General features: G+C 42.2%; 2 protein-coding genes across 3 annotated transcripts in view; one reads left to right on the plus strand and one right to left on the minus strand.

The window, feature by feature from the left end:
* Positions 1-5,437, minus strand: part of TANGO6 (transport and golgi organization 6 homolog) — a 48,051-nt gene extending 42,614 nt beyond the window's left edge. The window contains exons 1-2 of the mRNA XM_056557247.1: positions 5,238-5,437; positions 834-1,483 (exon numbers count right to left, since the gene is read on the minus strand). Coding sequence (XP_056413222.1) covers positions 834-1,483; positions 5,238-5,301 — 714 coding nt within the window. The 5' untranslated portion in view covers positions 5,302-5,437. The remainder of the gene's footprint in view (positions 1-833; positions 1,484-5,237) is intronic.
* On the plus strand, positions 5,352-23,559 carry SRSF4 (serine and arginine rich splicing factor 4). 2 transcript variants are annotated; one of them, XM_056557248.1, is made up of 6 exons: positions 5,352-5,605; positions 15,186-15,313; positions 16,468-16,580; positions 18,425-18,633; positions 20,469-20,516; positions 21,229-23,559. In XM_056557248.1, exons 1-6 carry the CDS (start codon positions 5,481-5,483, stop codon positions 22,214-22,216), a joined length of 1,611 nt encoding a protein of 536 aa, XP_056413223.1. In that variant the 5' UTR covers positions 5,352-5,480; the 3' UTR covers positions 22,217-23,559. The 2 variants fall into 2 exon arrangements, with proteins under 2 accessions (XP_056413223.1, XP_056413224.1); XM_056557249.1 differs by having other exon boundaries at positions 5,360-5,435.
* The last annotated feature ends 1,203 nt before the right edge of the window (positions 23,560-24,762 follow it).

Genomic DNA, 24,762 nt, shown 5'->3' on the forward strand with positions numbered 1-24,762 from the left:
CTAACAGTTCTCTTGTTGGGGCATGTTTTCTTTCAATGAGCCCAATTCACACCTACAAAAGACCTGTAAGAAGATTTCCTTCTATCGGCACACTAATTTACATCATGAAACCGGTGCCAGGATTTGTATTAGAAACATAAATTACACGGTGATAACTGGCCATAATTTATTTTTCAAAATTGAGCGATTTAATATTTTTTCTCTACTTTATCTATAAAACCATATAATTAATTAAAATCTTTTTTTCACATGTATTATGTTCATTGAGTTGCCTGTCGGGTCTGATTTTCCTTCTTTTGCAGTTATCTTCTCAGATGAGATGTACAATTCATACTTTGTTATGTCGCTATACATCATATGCTGTCAAATTCCTGTGAACTTTGTTGTTACCCGTTTTAGTTTGAAAAAAATGTAAGATTGCTAAGTCTTTTAAGTTTAATAAAAACATATATAAAAAATAAATAATTTGCTATTATGTGTCGGAAACCAGAATGTTCAACTATGTTATATGTCATATAAGTGATTTTTGGATTTGTTGTAAATTGGTGGAGGACCCCCACCACCAATTGAGATCAGTGGATGCTTTTAAATTAGGTCCTCAGAATATGTCACTTTCAGCTTAAGGGAAAGATGGCAATATCTGTAGAGATTAGCTTCATGTGGGTTGTATAGACCTGTGGTCAGCTTGGTGGACCTAAGAGTTGTCTACATCTGTTTAAATAAAAAAAGATTGTTTGAGAGTCAAGAAAGAAACACAAAAGCAGTAAGTTTCCTAACAATAATAACCACAATAATGAGATCAATGCTGAAGGAAAAAAAAAAAACAATTATACCTTCATGCCCTGATCAGCTGTAGCTTTGGTCGGGCAGTATCCAAGCTGACAAAGTCCGGCCATAACGTCTCCCAGATGCTGGGTAAAGAGCAGGCTTCCTAGAGATGAATGGTGAGACACTTTCAACAAGGACATACATGTAATGTACAGCCTACGTGTACGAACTTGTGGCAAATCACATGTAACCACCGAACACACAAGTGCTCCAAATCCTGATCGATGCTGTAAAGGAAGGCCAATCCCTGGAAGAAGATATGGGCAGATTCCCAAAGACACTACAAACTGCAGAGCGGATTGCACAGTCTTTTGCTGAGAAATGCTAAGGGTATCTGGACTCAGAGAAGGGGCTGCCTCAGGAGTCCTCATGTTGGGTTTAGAGGGTTGAAAAGTCTTTGCCAAGTCGATCATACACTCCTTAAGACATAGCAGAAGAAGCAGGGCTTCTGAAGTGAACTTCCATGATGGATCTATTTGAGATTGTGGACTTTCATTTAGCCATGGGGCATCTTTATAGACTCTGTCTTGTAAAGTAACTAGGGTCTCCCACTTAGAGGCTTGCTTCAGTTCTTCTTCCAAGGCAGAAACATTAAACTGTAAGGTGCTGAGTAAGGCGGCCTGTTTATCACTGTTATTGGCACTAATTCCAGATTCTGTAATAAAACAAATAAAAATGTTGGAATATATATATTTATTCATTTATTTAAAGGGGTTGCCCCCACCTCACTACTTCTGGTTTTCCAGCTCCTTATAGGGGTAACATAGTTCATAAGGGTGAAAAAAGGGTGAGAAAAGAGTCCATCAAGTTCAACCTATATCCCTAATCCCTGGGTTGATCCAGAGGAAGGCAAAAAAAAAAACCTCATACTAGAGGTAAAAATTCTCTGTACGGTCCTCTGATATATTTATACATAGTTATTAGGTCTCCCCTAAGCCTTCTTTTTTCTAAACTAAATAACCCTAATTCTGATAATCTTTCTGGGTGCTGTAGTCCTCCCAATCCCTGTATTACCCTGGTTGCCTGTCTTTGAACCCTCTCCAGCTCCACTATATCTTTCTTGTACACTGGGGCCCAGTACTATACACAGTATTCTATGTGTGGTCTGACTAGTGATTTGTACAGCGGTAGAATTATTTCCTTGTCGTGGGCATCTATGTCGAGCCGAGAAGTTTGTGATGAATCGAATTACTGTAACTTCGCTCATCTCTACCCGGCTCTCCTCTCTTGAACGATCTTACATAGTTACATAGTTAGTACGGTTGAAAAAAGACATACGTCCATCAAGTCCAACCAGGGAATTGAAGGGTAGGGGTGTGGTGCGATATTGGGGAAGGGATGGGATTTTATATTTCTTCATAAGCATTAATGTTATTTTGTTCCAGGAATGTTTCTAATCCTGTTTTAAAGCTGTTAATTGTTCCTGCTGTGACCAGTTCCTGAGGTAGACCGTTCCATAAATTCACAGTCCTCACGGTAAAGAAGGATAAATCATTGCCCCTTGAGACTAAACTTTTTCTTCTCCAGACGGAGGGAGTGCCCCCTTGTTTAACCTGGGGTTTAACCTGGAACAGTTTTTCTCCATATTTTTTGTATGGGCCATTAATATACTTATATACATTTATCATATCCCCCCTTAAACGTCTCTTCTCAAGACTAAACAATTGTAACTCCTTTAATCGCTCCTCATAGCTAAGATGTTCCATGCCCCATATTAGTTTAGTCGCGCGTCTCTGCACCCTTTCCAGCTCCACAGTGTCCCTTTTATGTACAGGCGACCAAAACTGAACAGCATATTCCAGGTGAGGCCGTACCAATGCTTTATAAAGGGGGAGTATTATGTCCCTGTCCCTTGAGTCCATGCCTCTTTTGATACATGACAATATCCTGCCGGCCTTGGAAGCAGCAGCCTGACATTGCATGCTATTCTGTAGTCTGTGATCTACAAGTACACCCAGATCCTTCTCTACCAGTGACTCTGCCAGTTTAATCCCCCCTAAGACATACGATGCATGCAGGTTATTAGTACCCAGATGCATAACTTTACATTTATCCACATTGAACCTCATTTGCCAAGTGGATGCCCAGACACTTAGTCTATCCAAGTCAACTTGTAACTTATGCACATCCTCTATAGACTGTACCGTGCTACAAAGCTTGGTGTCATCTGCAAAGATAGAAACAGATAAGCTGATTTATGATAAAAAGTTGACCCTTGATGTGGTCATATCTCAACTTACAAGATCATTCAGCAGAGGAGAAAGAGGGGGTCACAGCTTACAGGGTATCACTTTTATAAGCTTCTGACATGTCTTTGTGGCAAATGTTTGATTGGCAGGGGTCTGTGATCCTTACTGAACCCTAAAACTAATGGACAGAAAGACATGTGAGGAGTATGGATTTATAGGAAAATCTTATAGATTTTCTATAAATCTGAACAGTGCTCAATCCACTCGCTAAGCAGAGTTAAACTGTACTTGTCGTTAACAAAACTTTTTGATGTAATGTAGAAAATACTATTATGTGTATATTTGTAATATACATTGATTAAACATTTTTTTATATTTTTGGGTAAAAAAATAAATAAAATAAAATAAAATCACCTCACTGCACAGAGCCCTATTTGTCCACCCACATTTCCTGTATTTGGTCTCCTCACAGAGACACACTGACAATAGTTGTTGGGGCAAAAATATACAAATTCTTTTAACCAATGTATATTATAAATATACATATATTGGAATTATCTACATTATATTAAATGTGTTAACGACAAGTACACTTTTAGCAGTGATGGCCAGAAATGAGCAGCCATAGTGTTCAGCTTAGCGCTTCTCCCACCTCATTTTAGCAATCGGTTGGGGTCGTAGCACCTGGACCCCCACCAATCACAACTTGACATGTCACTAAGATACAACAGAAGTCTGTAAAAGTGATCATTGCCCTTTATGGCTGCAAGATACCACAGGACACCTTGAGAAGTCCACTGAACTCCATGTCTGGATGGCTCCCAGTTGCTCTAGAGCAGTGGTTTGCCAAACAGTGCATCTTCAGCTGTTGCAAAACTACAACTCCCAGCATGTCAAGACAACAAGAGGCTGTTAGAGAATGCTGGGAGTTGTAGTTTTGCCACAGCTGGAGGTGCACTGTTTGGAAACCACTGCTCTAGGGGCCCAAGAGGGGATATTATTGGGCAGGTAGTTCCACGGATATACAGTGATCCCTCAACTTACAATGGCCTCAACATACAACAGTTTCAACATACAATAGTCTTTTCTGGACCATTGTAACTTGAAACCAGACTCAACATACAATGTACAGACAGTCCAGATCTGTGAAATGTGTCACAACTGGAAGAACTGATCAATTAGAATTGGCATTTCACAGGTAAATCACCTGTATTACTGAAGTGTATGCACTGAATGGCTATCTGGTAGCGCCCCCTACAGTACAGGGAGGAAATACAACTACTACTCCTTACCTGTGCCAGGGTTAGCTGCTCCTTTGGACACCAAGTAAGGGCGGCTCCATTTGGAACACTGTGTACTGTATAGGACCCTGACCTCTACATAAACCATTGGTTCCCAACCAGGGTGCCTCCAGCTGTTGCAAAACTACAACTCCCAGCATGCCCGGACAGCCGTTGGCTGTCCGGGCATGCTGGGAGTTGTAGTTTTGCAACAGTTGGAGGCATCCTGGTTGGGAAACAGTCAGACAGTGATTTGCAGCTTCCAGCAGCTCTTTCTTACTTTTACATGTAAGGATTTGCTTTATCTATATTACCTATCTACTTATTTTACTTTAATCCTCACTTTTTCCTATTTTTGGATGACATTTTGGTGGCTTCAGAACCAATTACCAGGTTTCCTTTGAGTTCTGGTCTCAACATACAATGGTTTCAACATACAATGGTCGTCCCGGAACCAATTAATATTGTAACTTGAGGGACCACTGTATGAGGGCAGAAGACATTAGACAAGACCTCAATGAAAAAAATAGATCTATGGGGGATGATTTATCAAAACCTGTGTAGAGAAAGAGTGGTGCTGTTCACCGTGGCAACCAATCAAATTGCTTCTTTCATTCTTAAAGGGACCTGTGAAAAATGAAAGCAGCAATATGATTGGTTGCCATGGGCAACTACACCACTCTTCCTCTACACAGGTTTTGATAAATTTCCCTCATTGATCTTACGTAATGGGGTTATGAGGTAATAAGTGACAGAATACATGGCAACGGTAGGTCCAGTCATACACTTACAGCCACTTTAATGTACTGTTTATTCTGAGCATAGTGGAAGCCCTAAGCTTCTGTAGCACTACAAGTCCCAGCACACTCTGCTGCATGCAGGGACCTACAGTCCTGCCCCTGCCCGGCACTATAGGCCGCTTTTCTCGGTCTGTACTAACCTCTAGGTGTTAGTAGTATTTTCAGCGCCTCCACCACTTCACCCACGTTCATATTGACAGCCATATTTGCAATGACGCGCACAGCTGGCGCCGCCCCCGGAACTACGTCATCACGTAGGATTTGCGTTCCATACGCTAGTCAACAATCGTGCCGTTACCGACCTGTCCTGCGCCTGCGCTCTTAGCGCCGTATGTAAGGTAATGAGTGTCTGGTGACAGCTTTGACGCTGTATACCGGGCGTTATGTCGCGATCATCGGCGATGCCGAGGATCTACATCGGGCGGCTCAGTCATCGCGCCAGGGAGAGTGATGTGGAGCGCTTCTTCAAGGGCTTCGGAAAGATTTTGGAGGTGGATCTAAAGAATGGGTGAGTGGTCAGGTGCCCAAGAAGGCTCTGATTGGAGCTAGCATATCTGCCGCCTTCTTCTGGTACCACCATGGGCCATAATGGATTCTTATGTGTGGGCACCGCATGGTATACTAGTGCTCCACAAGTTCTGGCAGTCGGTAGTGGTGAATGATGGTAGAAGGACGTGTGCAACAATGCCCCGATGCCATCTACACTCATAGGAAAACATGGAGGATGTGCGAATGCTTCACATGTACTTAGTGCAGTGTTTTCCAACCAGTGTGCCTCCAGCTGTTGCAAAACTAAAACTCCTGGCATGCTGGGAGTTGTAGTTTTGCAATAGTGAAAACACAAACACCAAAATATTGTGTAATTGTGCATGCAATTTAAGGATTTCTATTGAACAGTGGCGGAGAGTTATCAAAATCTGTGCATTGGAAAAGTTGAACAGTTTCCCATAGCAACCAATCAGCTCGCTTGTTTCATTTTTGAAAAGGCCTCTGAAAAATGAAAGAAGCAATCTGGTTGCTATGGGCAACTGCTTAACTTTTCCTCTCCACAGGTTTTGATGCATTTTCCCTTAAAGGAGACCTGCAGCCCTAGACAACTGCGGATAAGGGTTAAGTGAGCACTCCTCTGTGCTCTCTCCTGTCTGATATCAGACCGGAGAGAGCACAGAGGAGTGCTATCAGACAGGAGAGAGCACAGAGGAGTGCTATCAGACAGGAGAGAGCACAGAGGAGTCCTATCAGACAGGAGAGAGCACAGAGGAGTGCTATCAGACAGGAGAGAGCACAGAGGAGTGCTATCAGACAGGAGTGCTATCAGACAGGAGAGAGCACAGAGGAGTCCTATCAGACAGGAGAGAGCACAGAGGAGTCCTATCAGACAGGAGAGAGCACAGAGGAGTGCTATCAGACAGGAGAGAGCACAGAGGAGTGCTATCAGATAGGAGAGAGCACAGAGGAGTGCTATCAGACAGGAGAGAGCACAGAGGAGTGCTATCAGACAGGAGAGAGCACAGAGGAGTGCTATCAGACAGGAGAGAGCACAGAGGAGTGCTATCAGACAGGGGAGAGCACAGAGGAGTGCTATCAGACAGGGGAGAGCACAGAGGAGTGCTATCAGACAGGGGAGAGCACAGAGGAGTGCTATCAGACAGGAGAGAACACAGAGGAGTGCTATCAGACAGGAGAGAGCACAGAGGAGTGCTATCAGACAGGAGAGAGCACAGAGGAGTCCTATCAGACAGGAGAGAGCACAGAGGAGTGCTATCAGACAGGAGAGAGCACAGAGGAGTACTATCAGACAGGAGAGAGCACAGAGGAGTGCTATCACACAGGAGAGAGCACCAAGGAGTACTATCAGACAGGAGAGAGCACAGAGGAGTACTAGCCCACCCTCACTTACTGGACTTTGTTCATGCCTGTGCTTTAGCTTGGACAAAGCCATGATTTTATAAGCCATGATTTCTATAAAAAGGAAATAACATTTTCTTATGAAGTATATTCGAAAGGTTAAAGGGTAGCTCCAACCATCCTATATTTTTTTTCTGTCCCTGCCTATTGCCCATCTATCCCTAACACCCTCCCTGCTTTTTTTTTTTTTTTTACTATATTGAAAATAACTTTTTGTCTGCCTGGTAGTGTGCTTACTACCAGGCAGACTTCCCCAGCAGGCACCACGTCACTGATGCCTGCCGGAGGGGACTTCCGCCCTTAGTTCATCTACACAGGGTGCCTCCAGCTGTTTCACCACTACAACTCCCAGCTTGCCCTGACATCTATTGGCTGTCAGGGCATGCTGGGAGTTGTAGTAGTGAAACAGCTGGAGGCACCCTGTGTAGATCAACTATAAGTTAGTGCCATGCGGCGCTACGCCCGTTCCCTCCGTCACACTGCTAATCCACCACCCCCTCCCCATTCCCTCCGTCACACCGCTAATCCCGCACTCCGTTCAGAAACTCGGAACCCCGCTCTCCTTACTGATACTGCAGAGTCCGGCAGTGGGCGTGCATGGGCAGCGGCGGCGACAACATGTGCGGGAGACAGTGGCCGGGAGCCAATGCGCTCGCTCCCGCCTGTCTGATTGACAAGCAGGGAGCGAGCGCAGTGTAAATGAATTAGGACTGATTGTCCGGCCGCAATCAGTCCGAATTCAGGAGTGACGTCACACCGTGCTGCAGCCGGCCACTAGGAGGGAGACCCCTAGTGGCCGGATTTCAAACGTAAAAATCACCCTGATAAAGAAAAAATAAATAATGAAAATATATTACAGATATGTTGTAGTACATAAGTACTACAACATATCAAAAAATAAAGTTGGTGACAGTGCCCATTTAATGTACAACAAGATGTACAACATATACATTTTTTTTATATCTGACAGTGCCCATTTAATGTGAGGGGGAAAAAACACCATAAAATTCACACGTTTACACATGCATTTTAAAACCTATGGAAATCTCTGGGAGGGAAAAACGCCACAAAAGTAGGTGAGCAGACACCATTGCTACCGCACGCTGCGTCATAGGAAGTCTGCCTGTAACCCAAAAACTGCCTTGGACAAAAAACGCCATGTGTTTCTTATTTCCCTATTGACTCCCAGCTTTCATCTGGGGGCAGCATTTTTCCAGAAAAAATGATGTCATGTGTCACCCTTACCTTAAGGTATGTTCACATGTACAGGATCAGCTGCATATTATGTGCAGCTGATTTTGCTACTTTGATGCAAATATGCAGCAGATCCTTTTCGTGTGAACGTACCCTTAAGGTCAGTTCACACGTGCATTTTTTCTGCTGGATATCTGCTGTAGCAGATTTTGCTACCAATTACAGTCAGTGGGTATCTAAAATTATAAGACACAAAGTATAACATACAGTGGAAAACTTACTTATAGGACAAATAGGACAAACCCCCCCGGGGTTTTTCAGCCTGGCCGGCTCCTTACATGACAGTGTGCTCAGCCTGTCACGGACCGAGGCGGGACATTGCTGCAGCCGGCGATAGGCCGATGGCTCTGTGATGTTCCCATCCCCAGCGTGAGGCAACAGGAGGAGCAACAGGGGAACGTAGGAAGGCGAGTTAAAGTTTATTTTGTCTATTTTTGCACCCCCCCCCCCCCCCCCCCCACAGGAATATGTAGTACAGTACAGATTTCCAGCGCCAGCCGGGGACAGCGCGCTGCGGCTGATAATTAATTCATTTGAGGGGGGGCCCAATTGGTATTGCCGTATGGGAAAAATTCATATCGTGCAGGAAAAAAAATTCGGTATTTGGCATGAACCGGTATACCGCCAGGCACTAGGCCGAAGTATCTGAGGTAGAGGCAGGGGGTCATCATAGTAATATTGACAACAACATAATAAGTTTTCATTTATCCTTAAAGAAAATGTCTTCCAGTGGGGCTACAAAACATTAAACTTTAGGAAGGCCAATTTTCAACAACTAAGAGAGGACCTCAGTGACATAGATTGGGACCGTGCCAGTATTAAAAGTACACAAGCTAATTGGGACACTTTTAAGAGCATCCTAAATAGATATTGTGAACGACATATACCTTACTGGAGTAAAAGGGCTAGAAATGGGAGAAAACCAATTTGACTAACCAAAACAGTTAACAATAGATAAGAGGAAATCATTAAGACTAAAAACGAGAAGTGGGGAAACATTAATGAATTATAAGTTAAGAAATAAAATGTGTAAAAAAATAAATAAATAAAAAAATTGCAGCAAAGAGAAGAATTGCCATAGAAAGTAAAACGAACCCCAAAATATTCTTCACCTGCATAGATAATAAGAAATTTAAAACTGAAAATGTTGGTCCCTTAAGAAATAATCTGGGTGTAATTGTGGAGGAGGATGAGAAAAAGGCCAATCTACTAAATGACTTCTTCTGTATTTACAAAGGAAAATCCAATGTCAGAAAACGGGAGGGAACAAAGAAAATTCTACTGCAAATCTCACCTTTTTAAACCAAGAAAAAGTGTGGTGTCGCCTTAGTAACATAAAAACACACAAATCACCAGGGCCCAGATGGCATCCATCCCAGGTTTTTGCAGGAATTAAGTACCATGCTAGACAGACCCTTATTCCTTATATTTAAAGATTCTATAATAACAGGGATTCTTCCACAGGACTGGCGCTTAGCAAATGTGGTACCAATATTCAAAAAGGGGCCAAAAGTGGATCCAGGGAACTATAAGCCTATAAGTTTAACATTTGTTGTGGGTGAGATTTTTGAGGGTTTCTGAGAGATGCTATTCTGGAATATCTTAATGAAAAGTACCATCTGACACAGCACCAACATGGGTTAATGCGGGATCGGCCCTGTCAGACTAATCTGATCAGCTTCTATGAAGAGGTCAGTTATAGATTGGACCGGGGTGAAGCTGTGGATGTTATATACGGTATATCTTGATTTTTCACATACTTAAAATGAGGATGCTGGGACTGGGGGAGGACATATGTAAATGAGTTAGCAACTGGCTCAGTTGCAGGAAGCAGAGGGTGGGGATCAATGGAACTTACTCTGGTTGGGTGACAGTTACTAGTGAGGTACCACAGGGGTCAGTACTGGGTCAACTTCTTTTCAATATGTTTATTAATGACCTTGTACAGGGATTACATAGTAGAATTTCTAAATTTGCAGATGACACCAAACTGGGTAGGGTGATCACCACAGATGATGATAACATAATATTACAGAGGGATCTGGGGAAGCTGGAGGCTTAGGCACAGCTATGGCAAATTAAGTTTAACCCCTTAACGACGCAGGACGTATATTTATGTCCTGCGCCGGCTCCCGCCATATGAAGCGGGGTCGCGCTGCGACCCCGCATCACATCGCATCGGTCCAGGCGCTCATCAACGGCTGGGACCCATGGCTAATACCACACATCGCCGATCACGGCAATGTGCGGTATTAACCCTTTAGAAGCGGCGGTCAAAGCTGACCGCCACTTCTGAAGTGAAAGTGAAACTATCCTGGCTAGTCAGTCGGGCTGTTCGGGACCGCCGCGGTGAAATCGCGGTGTCCAGAACAGCTTACAGGACACCGGGAGGGCCCTTACCTGCCTCCTCTGTGTCCGATTGACGAATGACTGCTCTGTACCTGAGATCCAGGCAGGAGCAGTCAAGCGCCGATAACACTGATCACAGGCGTGTTAATACACGCCTGTGATCAGGATGAGAGATCAGTGTGTGCAGTGTTATAGGTCCCTATGGGACCTATAACACTGCAAAAAAAAGTTTAAAAAAAAGTGTTAATAAAGGTCATTTAACCCCTTCCCTAATAAAAGGCTGAATCACCCATTTCCCCATAAAAAAAAAAATAGAACAGTATAAATAAAAAAAATAAACATATGTGGTATCGCCGCGTGCGTAAATGTCCGAACTATAAAAATATATCATTAATTAAACCGCATGGTCAATGGCGTACGCGCAAAAAAATTCCAAAGTCCAAAAAAGCGTATTTTTGGTCACTTTTTATACCATTAAAAAATGAATAAAAATTCATCAAAAAGTCCGATCAAGACAAAAATCATACCAATAAAAATTTCAGATCACGGCGCAAAAAATTAGTCCTCATACTGCCCTTTACGTGGAAAAAAAGTTATAGGGGTCAGAAGATGACATTTTTAAACGTATAAATTTTCCTGCATGTAGTAATGATTTTTTCCAGAAGTACGACAAAATCAAACCTACATAAGTAGGGTATCATTTTAATTTTATGGACCTACAGAATAATAAGGTGTCATTTTTACCTAAATATGCACTGCGTAGAAACGGAAGCCCCCAAAAGTTACAAAATGGCATTTTTTCTTCGATTTTGTCGCACAATGATTTTTGTTCCCGTTTCGCCGTGAATTTTTGGGTAAAATGACTGTCACTGCAAAGTAGAATTGGTGACGCAAAAAATAAGCCATAATATGGATTTTTAGGTGGAAAATTTAAAGGGTTATGACTTTTAAAAGGTAAGGAGGAAAAAACGAAAGTGCAAAAACTGAAAAACCCCGAGTCCTTAAGGGGTTAATGTGGACAAATATAAGGTTTTGCACTTGGGCCGTAACAACAAAATGTACATTTGTGTACTAAATAATAAGACATTAGGTCAAACTTCTACCGAAAAAGACTGGTGGGCGGTAAATTCGACTTTAGCAATCAGTGCCAGGCATTGGCTGCCAAGGCTAACAAAATGATGGGATGAGATGCATAGAGGCAAGTGACAAGGATATAGTTTTGCCCCTGTATAAATCACTAGTCATATGACATATGGAGTATTTTGTCCAATTCTGGGCACATACATGGCTGAACTGGAGAGGGTGCAGAGGAGGGCGATAAAGATAATTGATGGGATGGGAGGATTACAGTACCAAGACCGGTGATCAAACTTGAGGTTCTTTAGTATGGAGAAAAGGCATCTTAGGGGAGATTTGATCACAATGTACAGATATATGAATGAACAGTTCAGAGATCTTTCTAGTGATCTTTTTCATACCTAGGCTGGTAGCCATGATAAGGGGGCATCCTCTATGTCTAGAGAAAGGAAGGTTTCACCATCATGACAGACAGAGATTCTTTACTGTAAGAGCAGTAAGACTATGGAACTCTCTGCCACATGATGTTGTGATGTCTAACTCAATAAACAAGTTGAAGGGGGGCCTGGATGTTATTCTAGAGAGCAATAACAGAGGTTATGGATATTAGATTTATGGGGATAGAACATTGATCCAGGGATTTATTCTGATTGCCATATTGTGGTCGGGAAGGAATTTGTCCTCTGTCATGGAGCAATTATAGGGTTTTAGGTTGCACTCGATGGACTCTTGTTTTTTTTCAACCTTGCATATTACGTTAAAAATGTAGCAGATCTGCAGCAGAAATACACACAGGTGAACTTACCCTTAAGCCTCGTTCACATGAGTGGAATTCGCTTCAAAGTCGCAGTGGGTTTTCCATTGCAAGTTTGAAAGGGCTTGCAGCAGGCTGTTCACAGATGATTTTCAGCAGCAGAATCTCTGCTGCAGAAAATCTGCATCAGGCCCCATTGAAGTAAAGCTTGTGGAGAGCCCTTCCATTTCAAACTCACAGCGGAAAACCCCCTGCAAGTTTTAAAACGAAATTCGCTTGTGTGAACAAGCCCTTAAGGTATGTTCACATGCTCGTAATTAGCAGAGGGTTTCCCGCTGCGAGTTATGCTACCATTCTTTTCAAGGGGTTCACTGGTAATCTGAAAATCTATCACTATTGCGGACTGTCCATGGACCCATACAAGTGAATGGTAGCGTAACTCGCAGCAGGGAAACTGTCTTATGAACTTGCCCTAAGGCTGAGTTCACACCTTTTTTGGACAAAAGTGTCATTTTTGGACAAAAGTGGAGTGTATGTTTCTAGCGGTAAGACACAGTCATTTATTTGAATAGGTACCATGTTAGACTAAGTTCCAATCGGATTTAAAACTACGGTATATAGTCAACACACATAAATAGCTGAAATCTGTTGTGTAGACATATCCAGAGGTTAAGAAAATTTTTGCTGAGGGTAGTTTGCACCCTGTATGTAGGACCCTGTGCAGTTGGCCTACCTTTTGTAGGTAGAAGTACCCCTGAATATTTAAGCAAAAAAAATTAAAAAAACATACTTACCTCGGCTCCGTCACAGTCACCAGCATCATCTTCTGCTTCTAGGCCACAGGCAGCTTCTTCCTTTAGCCACTAGAGCCCAGTGAACATGCACAATGACATCACTTCCAGCAGAATAGATGCTCCTGGCCTCCAGTGGCCACTGACAGGGTCTCTAGAGGCCAGTGTTCATCCTAGGACACCTGTACCTGGGCAAAGACACAAGAGCCCTAGCGTGTCCTGTCGCCATCTTCCCCACTGGAATACCATCGCACCCCTGGTGGGTTCTAGCGCTGGTCGGATTTTTCAGTCTGTTGTGGAATTTCTCACAATAGTAAATGGTTTTTAACAAAATGTCAATTTGTCTTGCTGAAAAAGTAGTTTTGTTATTGCCTTCACTGAAAAATATAAATCCACAAACAAGTTCTTATGTTCATAGATTTTGCTTCAGATTATATTAAGAATGTTTAAAACATATTTATGCTGCGGAGGAACACTTCCCTGGTTCCCCTGTCAGTATTTTATTGGTCTTCATTGTTGTGTACACACGGTGATACAAAGTAGGAGTGGTTATAAAAGCAGAGGGAGTGATGTACCAGCAATGATGCCACACCCTAAAGCAGTGATGGCGTGCCACAGGTGGCACGCCGAGACCCCTCTGTGGGCACGGGGCCATAGTTCGCCATGGATGCCTTTTGATGCGCTCCGCCGGTGTGAGGTGGAAACTTGCGGCCCGTGCAGACTTGTGACCGCTCCTCCCCTCAGCTCTCCGATGGTTTTCGAAGCTATAGCTGGGTGGAGCGGAGCGGAGGCAGAGCAGAGGACGCAGGTCTGCACGGGAGAAAGAAGCCATGCCCCTCATCTCCCCCCTCCCAGAGGATGCAGGTCTGCACGGGAGAAAGAAGGCAGAGCTGGGGAGAGAGGACGTACACGGCTCCTCATCTCCCCTCCCTAATGATTTCTATGTGTGAAGGGGGACATACTGCTCGGGCTGGGGATAAGGGGAGGGACATCACAGGCTGGGGATGATTTCTATGTGTGAAGGGGACATACTGCATGGGCGGGGGATAAGGGTGGGGGGGAACATCACAGACGGGATGATTTCTATGTGTGAAGGGGGACATACTGCACAGGCTGGGGATAAGGGTGGGGGGGACATCACAGACTGGGGATGATTTCTATGTGTGAAGGGGGACAGACTGCACAGGCTGGGGATAAGGGTGGGGGGAACATCACAGACTGGGGATGATTTCTCCTGTATGGAAGAGCCATTCAGCCTCATAGTTATATGGGGGAAGATTTATCAAAACCCGTACAAAGGAAAAGTTGCCTAGTTGCCCATAGCAACCAATCAGATCGCTTCTTTCATTTTGCAGAGGCCTTGTTACAAATTAAAGAAGCGATCTGATTGGTTTCTATAGGCAACTTGGCAACTTTTCCTTTGCACAGGTTTTGATAAATCTCCCCCCATGATGATTGGGGCTGTTTCTGTCTAAACTCCCAAAAATATTGGCCGGCATTTATCATTGTAGGTGTAAGTGAAGCATTTTTTTTACACCTTTTTTGTGTGCTGATAATGTTTAGATGAACCAAATTTATTTGGTCACAGAGCATTTAATAAATTTTACAGAAATTTCTCTCTTCACATACACCAAAAAGCGAAGTCTGGGCTGGTGTAGTTAGAGACTTTTCAGTGGCTTTGCGCTTTTTTTGCGCCTTTTCACAAAAAGGCACAGTTGATAAAACCCTTCCATATTATGTGTAGTGCCAAAATCAGTGGATTGCAACTCAAAATCAGCAGAAATGTGTAAACAAAAAGGCACAAATAAACCCTGCCTGCACCTTTTTTTTGCACCTTTTCTAGACACAAAAAACAGTCTAAAGGCAATGATAAATGTCGGCCACTATCTATTGAGTAGTCAGGGATTTGTGCATGGTCAAATCTTTATGAAATGTACAATCTTTTTGTGTTCAAGCTATGGCTTTGTGGAGTTTGAAGATGTCCGCGATGCTGATGATGCTGTGTACGAAATGAATGGAAGAGACCTATGTGGCGAGCGCGTCATTGTGGAACACACACGTGCACCAAGGAGGGGTTTACACAGTAAGTATGCTTATGCTTTTTTTTGTTTGTTTTTTATTATTATTTTCTGAAGCGTTTTATTTTAGGTAGGCTAGATGGCCCTTTTGGTGTTACTGCTATACTATCCTAGGTTTATATTTTAATAAAAGTCTGCAGGTATTTTTTTCCTGTTAAAATAACTGAAATTACACAGAACTGATGACAACTAAGGATAGTGGAGATGAAAAAATCACCCATTGAAATGAATGGGAACTAGGGATCGACCGATATCGTTTTTTTTAGGGCCGATACCGATAATCGGTGGAGGTTAGGGCCGATAGCCGATAACTTATACCGATATTCCGGTATAAGTTATCGGCTATTTATCCCCCCTCGACACCGCTGCAGAGCATTGATTTAAAGCGGGCACTTTTTGCGGTGCCATAGGCCGCCACCACCACCACCCGCTTCTCTCCCCCTACCTGTCAGGGTGGTCCAGGCCATCAATCCTCCCTTCCTGTAGTGTCCGGCGGCATTCCGGGTGGACGGTGCACCGGTCCGGGCTGTCCTTCTCCGGGGGTCCTCTTCTCCACTCCGGGCAGGCTCCGGCCTAGTACACTGCATAGACGCCGCTGCGCAGTGACGCCCGTGCGCAGCGACGCACCTGACGTCACGGCGTAGCGCCGTCTATGCAGCGTACTAGGCCGGAGCCTGCCCGGAGTGGAGAAGAGGACCCCCGGAGAAGGACAGCCCGGACCGTTGCACCCGCCACCCGGAATGCCGCCGGACACTACAGGATGGATGGCCCGGACCACCCCCATTACGGGTAAGTTACTATTTTTTTTATTGACTTTGAGGGTGGGGGAGGGGCCCGACCGGTATAGCGGTATGGGCAAAAATCCATACCGGTATACCGCCCAGCACTACGGGGGGCGGTCGCGGTGCGGTGGGGGCGGGGCATTATCGGCTTATCAGCAAGGTAATTGCCGATACCGATAATGCCCAAAATCGTGATTATCGGCCATACCGATAATCGGTTGATCCCTAATGGGAACCATTAACTTCAGTTTAATTTCAGCTTTTCAATGGAAAGGAGTAACAGAAATTATACTGATGTGAACCCAGCCTTAGACGGGAGCTTGTAAAAATGTTTGCCTGTTCTTATTACTACCACTGATTCTTTTCCTGTGTCTTAGATGGCTTTGGGTACCGCAAAAGTGCTGGTGACAAGTTTGGACCTCCAGTTCGCACAATGTATCGCCTAAGGGTGGAAAATCTGTCTACACGGTGTAGTTGTCAAGACTTAAAGGTAGGATTCCTTGTGACAGTTGGGATAAACCATTACATGCACAGGCATTAATTTACTGTCATAAAAGCATATGATGGTACAGACAGAAACTACATATTTTATTCTGCGAGTCAGTATGATTACAGTGATATAAAACTTTTGTAGTTTTTGTTATGGTTTTTACTTGTAAAAAATAAAAACCATTAAACTATATATATAATATATAATCGATAATGACGACCGTTTTAGTGGGGTGTTTTTTCGTCCTTTTTTATGTTTGTGTGTGTGTGTGTATGTATATATGTATGTATATATATATATATATATATACATATACATTTATAAATTTTTTAGGTAGAAGATGGGAGGAGTGGCAGTACATATTTTTACTCTAGGGGAACTTGTTTTAGTTTATTTTCCTACATTTTAAGTAATCTAAGGGCACTTGTGCAAGCAATCGTTCAATCAATTTTACAGTAGCCTGCAATTCTAATGAATTGCAGTGTACTCTTATTTTATTTTGCAAACTTCTATTTCACAATGATTATAGCTGCCATGATGACAAAACAACGCTTCACGATTGCTTTATAGTCACCTAAAACTAATCTGAGGCTTATTTACTCTGGTATTAAAGCAGTTATTCCAACATTTAAAGTTATCGGGGGAGATTTATCAAAACCTGACTAAAGGAAAAATTGCTGAGTTGCCCATAGCAACCAATCAGATCACTTCTTTCATTTTTAAAAAGGCCTCTGCAAAATGAAAGAAGTGATCTGATTGGTTTCTATAGGAAACCTAGCAACTTTTCCTCTGGACAGGTTTTGATAAATCTCCCCCATCGCCTGTAAATCCAATCTCTGGGACCCCATGAACAGGAATGGAGATTCTTATCTTTGGTCTCCAAGATGAATGGAACAGAACCTTTATTGACTGTATGGGACTTCCAAACAAAGCCAAGTACAGTCTCCTTAGTTTAAAGCATTTTATATATTTGTGAATTTTGTACAAATCCTCTTGTATTAGAAGAACATCACTTAGACACAATGGGGCAGATTTCCTAAAACTGTCTAATAATACACAACCTAAGAATGCACAGATTTATTACAGTGTCTTGGGGTGTTTAACAAATTGGTGCATCTTCAGACACTTTTGGTCCAATTTGAGACCACCAACAGGTGGTCTAAATTTGGACCAAAAGTGTCTGAAGATGCACCAGTTTGTTAAACAGCCCGAGGCACTATAATAAATCTGTTAGTTTGCTTAATGTGCTTCAGAATTTTGGGGTCATCGCAACTTAAAGGGGTATTCCAGGCAAAACCTTTTTTTATATATATCAACTGGCTCTGGAAAGTTAAACAGATTTGTAAATGACTTCTATTAAAAAATCTTAATCCTTCCAATAGTTATTAGCTTCTGAAGTTTTCTGTCTAACTGCTCAATGATGATGTCACGTCCCGGGAGCTGTGCATGATGGGAGAATATCCCCTTAGGAACTGCACAGCTCCCGGGACGCGAGTCATCAGAGAGCAGTTAGACAGAAAACAACAACTCAACTTCAGAAGCTAATAACTATTGGAAGGATTAAGATGTTTTAATAGAAGTAATTTACAAATCTGTTTAACTTTCCGGAGCCAGTTGATATATAAAAAAAAGTTTTGGCCTGGAATACCACTTTAATTCAAGTCCCATTGCCGTTATACCTCAAATCCATGCCCACTAGTGAAACGAGATAGAATCCTGCAATAGAAAATCTGCTCCAATATTTGTATAATATTCCATCCATCAAGTATTTAGTAACGGCAGATATGTTGTATGTAGTTTGTACAGTTTTCCTGATGTTTTTGTTCACCACTTTCCCTTTTTAGGACTTTATGAGTCAAGTGGGGGAGGTCACTTTTTCTGATGCTCACCACCTACGACCAAATCAAGGAGTCATAGAATTCCGTTCATACTCTGATCTCAAAAGAGCACTAGAAAGACTGGATGGCAAAGAGATCAATGGTCGAAAGATCCGTCTTGTGGAGGATAGGGCTGGGTCCTGGGTCAAACGCTCTTCCTCACGCAGCCGTTCAAGGTAAACGTGCTAAGCGATGCTAATCTAATGGTGCTACATTGATCAGGAGAAATAATCTAATGAATTAATCTGTGGCCTAGAATACAGGCTGTAACACAGTCAGTACAAGATAACTTTATTGAAATATGGCTTAACTTATTCGAGTGTCCCTGTCATTATATAAAAAAAAATAAAAAACGTTTGAATAAGTTAGAGACATATCAAAAGTTTTATTCGGGGTCTTAGTGCTGAGACCCCCATTGATCATTACATCAAGCAGGTAGAAACGTATGCACTTAATTTCCCATCTTTGTTCTGCTTCACTAGACAACCCATTATAAGTCTGTTGGGTTAAGCTAGAAGGTCATCACTGCAAGCCAGAGAGTAATGATTGGTGGAGGTCTCCGCACTGAGACCCTTGCTGATTTCCCCCCCCCCCAAAAAATTTTTTGACACTTTTAACCCCTTACGGACAAAGGGATTTTTCACTTTTACACTCCTTTTTTCCTCCTCGTCTTCTGTAAATCATAATACTTTCAATTTTCCATCTAAAGACCCATATGAGGGCTTATTTTTGTACACAAAATCTACGGCAAAACCATAAAAAAAAGTATTTGTGTAGTGCAATTGAAAAAAACAACTATTTAGTAAATTTTGGGGGCTTCCGTTTCTATGCAATGCAGTTTTCCGTTAAAATGACACATTATCTTTATTCTGTAGGTCCATACAATTACAACGGTACCTAATTTATATAGGTTTTATTTAGTTTTACTTCTTTTTAAAGAAAAATTTACTAACTTATAAAAATTTGTATATTTAAAATTGTCCTATTCTGCCCCTTATACCCTTTTTTTTTATTTTTTCCATATAGAGGGAAAAAACATTTTTGCACTGTGATCTTATCTGTATTTATCGGTTATATTTTTATGGGACTTTTTGATCGCTTTTTGTAAAAAAAATAAATAAAATATGTTTACATATACACCATTGACAGTGTGGTATAATAAAATTATATTTTTAGTTCAGACATTTACGCATCCGGTGATAACACATGTTTATTTTCACTGCCGGTGTCATGATCAGCCCGACTCAGCCTTGTCGGTGAGTCATCTCTTGTCCATGACTCATGGACAAGCTGATGCTGCTGCACAACTGGTTAGTGTACCAGTAGGTGTGGGGACCCCTAGTGGTGGGATTTTCAGGGATCATTTCTTTATTAACCTGCTAAGGATGAAGGGCGTATGGGTACACCCTTGTGTTCGGGTACTTAAGGAATAGGGGCGTATCTTTACGCCCTGGTCCCGTTACAACGTTTAAAGGACGCTCACGTGCTGAGTGTGCTTCAAACCGAGTGGGTCCCAACTGCGATCAGCAGCCAAGACCCAGGGTTAATGCCGAGCATCACCGATCAGGCCGATGCCTAGCATTACCCCTTTAGACGGCGCAATCAAAGTTGATTGCAGCGTATAAAATAAGAGTAAAGCAAACCCGGCAGCTCAGCGGAGCTGATTGGGACCATTGCAATTTAATTGCGATCTCCCAATCAGCTGAGAGGATGGCGTGAGGGCCCTTACCTGCCTCCTTGCCATCCAATTAGTGATCCTCTGATGCCTCCAGCCTCCGCAGGCTGAAGCAACAGAACACCGATCAATGCTATGCTATGTCATAACATTGAACAGTGTATGCAATGGAAAGATTGCATGGCATAGCTCCCTATGGGAACTAAAAAAAAGTTTAAATGTGTAAGAAAAAAAGTTTAATAAATGTGAACAACCCTGGTGTTACAAAACCCGTATTTTATACTACTATAAATGCTGTATTTACTTTTGAAAATTAATCTTAATTTCCTATATCAGGTCAAATCTCAGATCTCGATCATGGAGGAGCAGCCACTCTAAATCAAGGTAAGGCTGTAATGTGTACTGGTATATTAGCAATACTGCAAAGTTTGAATGCCATAATATTTTGATGATAATTTATGTAAATTGTTCAGCTCAGTGCAGAATACCACCCACTCACAGATAAAGCCAAACCTGGGAAAACCTGTGGTTACAAAGGCGATCTATTCAGATACCTTCTGCTGGCAACACTTACTCTGTTTAACACACAGGAGAGACTTTTATGTGATTAGCAAACTGGAAGTGGTTCTGGAGCATGCTTTAAAGTGTATAAAGCGGGGCTCATTTAAAGAAGGATCTCCAAGGCAGGGCAGCTAAGGCTTGCCCCATGGAAAACAAATTCAGCAAAATGTTTGTTGTTTCTTTAAGAAATTTTTCCAGGCTGTCTGATAGAATAAAACAAGCCTGTATTTACCTCCATTGCTACCCAGCAGCCTCTGTTAGTGTAATTTAATGGACATTGGTTGCCATGAAAATAGAGACTGCAGGGGGAGCAAGGGAGGCAAGTACAGTTGTTTTTTTTTTATTTATTTTTTTATCAGATAACATGGGCAAATTTCCCATCACAATGCTTAACTAAATTTTGTTATCTCCTCACAAATCTCTGATATCATCCAACTCTAGATCAAGGTTAGTGATTATGAATTAAAATTATATTTTGGCTGTTTAGGAACAGTAGTGAATGTGTTGTGTCATTAATTTTCCTCCAAATTTACAGATCACGTAGCAGAAGCAGGCGAAGAACCCGGAGGAGCAGGAGTCGCAGTGGAGACAGGAAACAAAGCAGAAGTGTTAGCAAGGGAAGAAGGGATAGCAGAAGTCGCACTAAAGACAGAAGCACAAGTAAAAGTAGCAGAAGTGTAAGCAAGAAGAAGAGGGGACAAAGTCAAAGCTACAGTGAAAGTACAGTAAAAAGGAGCAAAAATAGGAGCAGGAGTCCTAGTAAACCGAGAAAGACTAAAGCTAGCCGAAGCCCTAGTACAGAACAAAATAAGAGTGCTAGTCCAAGCAAAGAAAGACAAAACAGGAGTCAAAGCAAAGATAGGGACTACAAAAATAAAGAAAGAAATCGCATAAGTGAGAGGGAGAAGAATGGTAGTCAGGACAGAAGTCCAGCAGAGGTGTTTGGAGAAAGGGAAAGAAGTCTGAGCAGGGAGAGACAAAGAAGCCACAGTACAGAAAAAATGGATAGTAATGAAAGAAAGGATAGGGATAGAAGCAGAAGCAAGGGTAGGAGAGATAGAAGTGGGACCAGGGAGAGAGAGGATAGGGACAGAAGCCAGAGCACAGAAAGAAGAGTGAAACCTAGCAGGAGAAGCAGAGACAGGAGTCTGAGCAATGAAACTGAGAGAAACAGCAGCTACAATGATACATACAGTCGATTCAAAGATAGAAGCAAAAGTAATAAAGAGGTGGAGAGTAATGGTACAAGAAGCCGCAGTCAGAGCCTAGAGAAAAATCAGAAATGTGGCTATGAAGATCGCAGCAGCAGTAGTGAGCCGCCTGACAAAGGTAACACAGTAGACACTGCGGCATTTACTACAGAGTCAGATAAGGAAATTCAGGAAGATGTCACTATATGCGTAAAAGAAGAAACTGAAGATGATGACATTGCTTCAACTCCTCCAAAAGCTATTTCCCCAGAAGGCACAGAAGAAGAAGAAGAAGAATTATCCCCTCCACTCAGATCTCCAACAGCAGTCTAGATCCTCCTCCCCTACAGAGCCTTGACAGTTTTCTGATTCCCTTTTATTAAACGGAGTTGCACTCTGCACCTTATGTTAATGTTTTATATTTATTTCAAAAATTAAAACCTCGTCTGGTCTGTAAGCCCACTGTTCTTTTTAAGGACAAAGGTGTAACAAAACTTGGAAGAGTAATATTTTGTATGCTGTCTTCGGACCATGACGTATTCATAAGGAGAGCACTCCCCTCCCAATTTCATCCTGCCTTTTGTGTGTTGTCCTTTACAGCTAGCTGTTATGTATCGGTATACAAAGCAGCCCATGAATACATAAGTGGCAGTTAGAGCTCTTCCCATAAGAATACACCAGACTCGTATGGGGAGATTTATTAAAACCTGTGTAGAAGAGCTGTGGTAAAAAAATAAAAAGCAATCTGGTGGTTGCTATAGGCAACTGCACTACTCTTTTCATAGGTTTTGATAAGTCTCCTCCATAATTTGTGTCTGGTGTACTCAGTGATCACTCCTGTTAGCACAATACTTTTCTGTACTGTTTTTGGTTAATCGGAGAATAGACCTGTCCCCATACTGTACTGCTTTTTATATAGTTCTGCATAGTCAAATGACAGATCTGATTTTCACCATGAGTAACACATCTAGCTTATCGGTTCAGTTTGTGCAGCCAATCTCCGGTGAATTTAGTGAAAAGTGACAACCTATGCATGGCCAACTTCATGCTTTTATACCACTCAGCGTTCTTAGCAGTTGGAAACCCACTGATCATACATTCATTGTGTTTTATATTTTATTGATGGTGTATGGCTTGTTTTAGGTCAACCATTGAACAGAAAAATACAACCAAGAGGAGCTGCCACTACTTTCTAGTGATATAAGCAGTATGCCATTAGCAGCCATGGGAAAACCCTTTTATTGTTAGGCAGTTGTTGAGTGGTATAAACAGATTAAAAAAAATACTACCCTAAAATCTTGTGGAAAGTTAAATAATTACTTTTATTATTTCAAAGGATTTGTTACAAGTCAAGACATTTGTTACCAGACAGAGCTCTGTACGCTAGGCTATCGATGAGGTGCACTATTGAGGCACCTGTATCCACTAAACAGCTAACAGGATCAGTGGCCGATCAGTCATATGTGAAATTGTTCATAGATTCAATTGCCTACATGCCAGACTGAACTGGCAGATAAGAGCTGTGTCTGTTGACAGATGCTTTTTTAAATAACTTGTCATTGATGTGTAAATTTTTTTGTGCCTGTGCCAACTACTGTTTGTTTTTTTTGTTTTAGGCTCTTTTTTTATAATTCATCCTTTTTCAGTTTAAATAAAAAGTATTTTCTTCAGTGCCATCATTGAGTATTAACCTTGAATACCTATTTTTGTTAAAGTGTTTTTTTTTGTTTTTTGTGTCCAACCAGAAGTTTGCATTTATAGAAGATTAAAGGGGTACTCCGGTGCTTACACATCTTATCCCCTATCCAAGGGATAGGGGATAAGATGCCTGATCGCGGGAGTCCCGCAGCTGGGGACGCCCGTGATCTTGCACGCGGCACCCCGTTTGTAATCAGGCCCCGGAGCGTGTTCGCTGTGGGTCTGATTACGGTCGACCGCAGCGCCGACCGTAATCAGACCCGGAGCGAACACGCTCCGGGGACTGATTACAAACTGGGTGCCGCGTGCATGATCACAGCGTCCCCAGCTGCGGGACTCCCGCGATCAGGCATCTTTTCCCCTGTCTTTTGGATAGGGGATAAGATGTGTAAGCACCGGAGTACCCCTTTAAGGGTGGTAGTTCTAGCAGGCAGCTGTGACTGAAGCCAGGAATTGACAAGTGGCACCTAGGTTTGCCATGTCAAACAGTGCCAAGTCCAGGGGCAGCAGCCTGCAATCATCTGTATACCATAACTGCTTGCCATGGCCTCTGGTGCTGCATGTAAGAGCGCTCTAACTACCAAAGATATAACTACTGCTTGAAATTCAGATTAGATATGCCTTCATTGAACAATCCAGTAAGGGTTTCTCCTCTGGAGATCCAGCACTGTAAAGGGATTGCAATACAGCCCTATTCGCTTGAATGAGGACTTGCTGTAAAACCAGGAACACCTGTATACACACTTGTCTTTTGAGATAAAAACAAATAGTAATGGGGCAATGGCATTGTTGGATGTAAAAACTCTAACAATATACAATCATTGTCTATGGCATGAAAACTGTTTAAGAAAGATGGTACAAATATGTTTGTTTGGAGAGAATTTGTAAGGATTGCTCATGTTCCAAATTGTCTCCTAGGATATCTAAAGCTTTTCATTATATCCAATTTATTTGTGAATATTCGTTACACAAAGCTAGTGGTGTAGTTATAAATAGATTGCTGATATTATTCTTTTACACTGCTCAAAAAATAAAAATAAAGAGAACACTAAGATAACCTATCCTAGATCTGAATGAATGAACTAATCATATGAAATACTTTCATCTTTACATAGTAGAATGTGTTGACAACAAAATCACACAAATATTATCAATGGATATTAAATTTATCAACCCATGGA

The sequence above is a fragment of the Hyla sarda genome, chromosome 2, assembly GCF_029499605.1.
Source record: "Hyla sarda isolate aHylSar1 chromosome 2, aHylSar1.hap1, whole genome shotgun sequence".
NCBI lineage: Eukaryota > Metazoa > Chordata > Amphibia > Anura > Hylidae > Hyla > Hyla sarda.

Excerpts from the sequence above, each read along its gene's own strand:
- SRSF4 (XM_056557248.1), top strand. The coding sequence starts at position 5,481 with ATGTCGCGATCATCGGCGATGCCGAGGATCTACATCGGGCGGCTCAGT. Across the intron at positions 15,314-16,467 it reads ACCAAGGAGGGGTTTACACA|ATGGCTTTGGGTACCGCAAA; the intron begins GTAAGTATGCTT and ends CCTGTGTCTTAG. Across the intron at positions 16,581-18,424 it reads GTAGTTGTCAAGACTTAAAG|GACTTTATGAGTCAAGTGGG; the intron begins GTAGGATTCCTT and ends TTCCCTTTTTAG.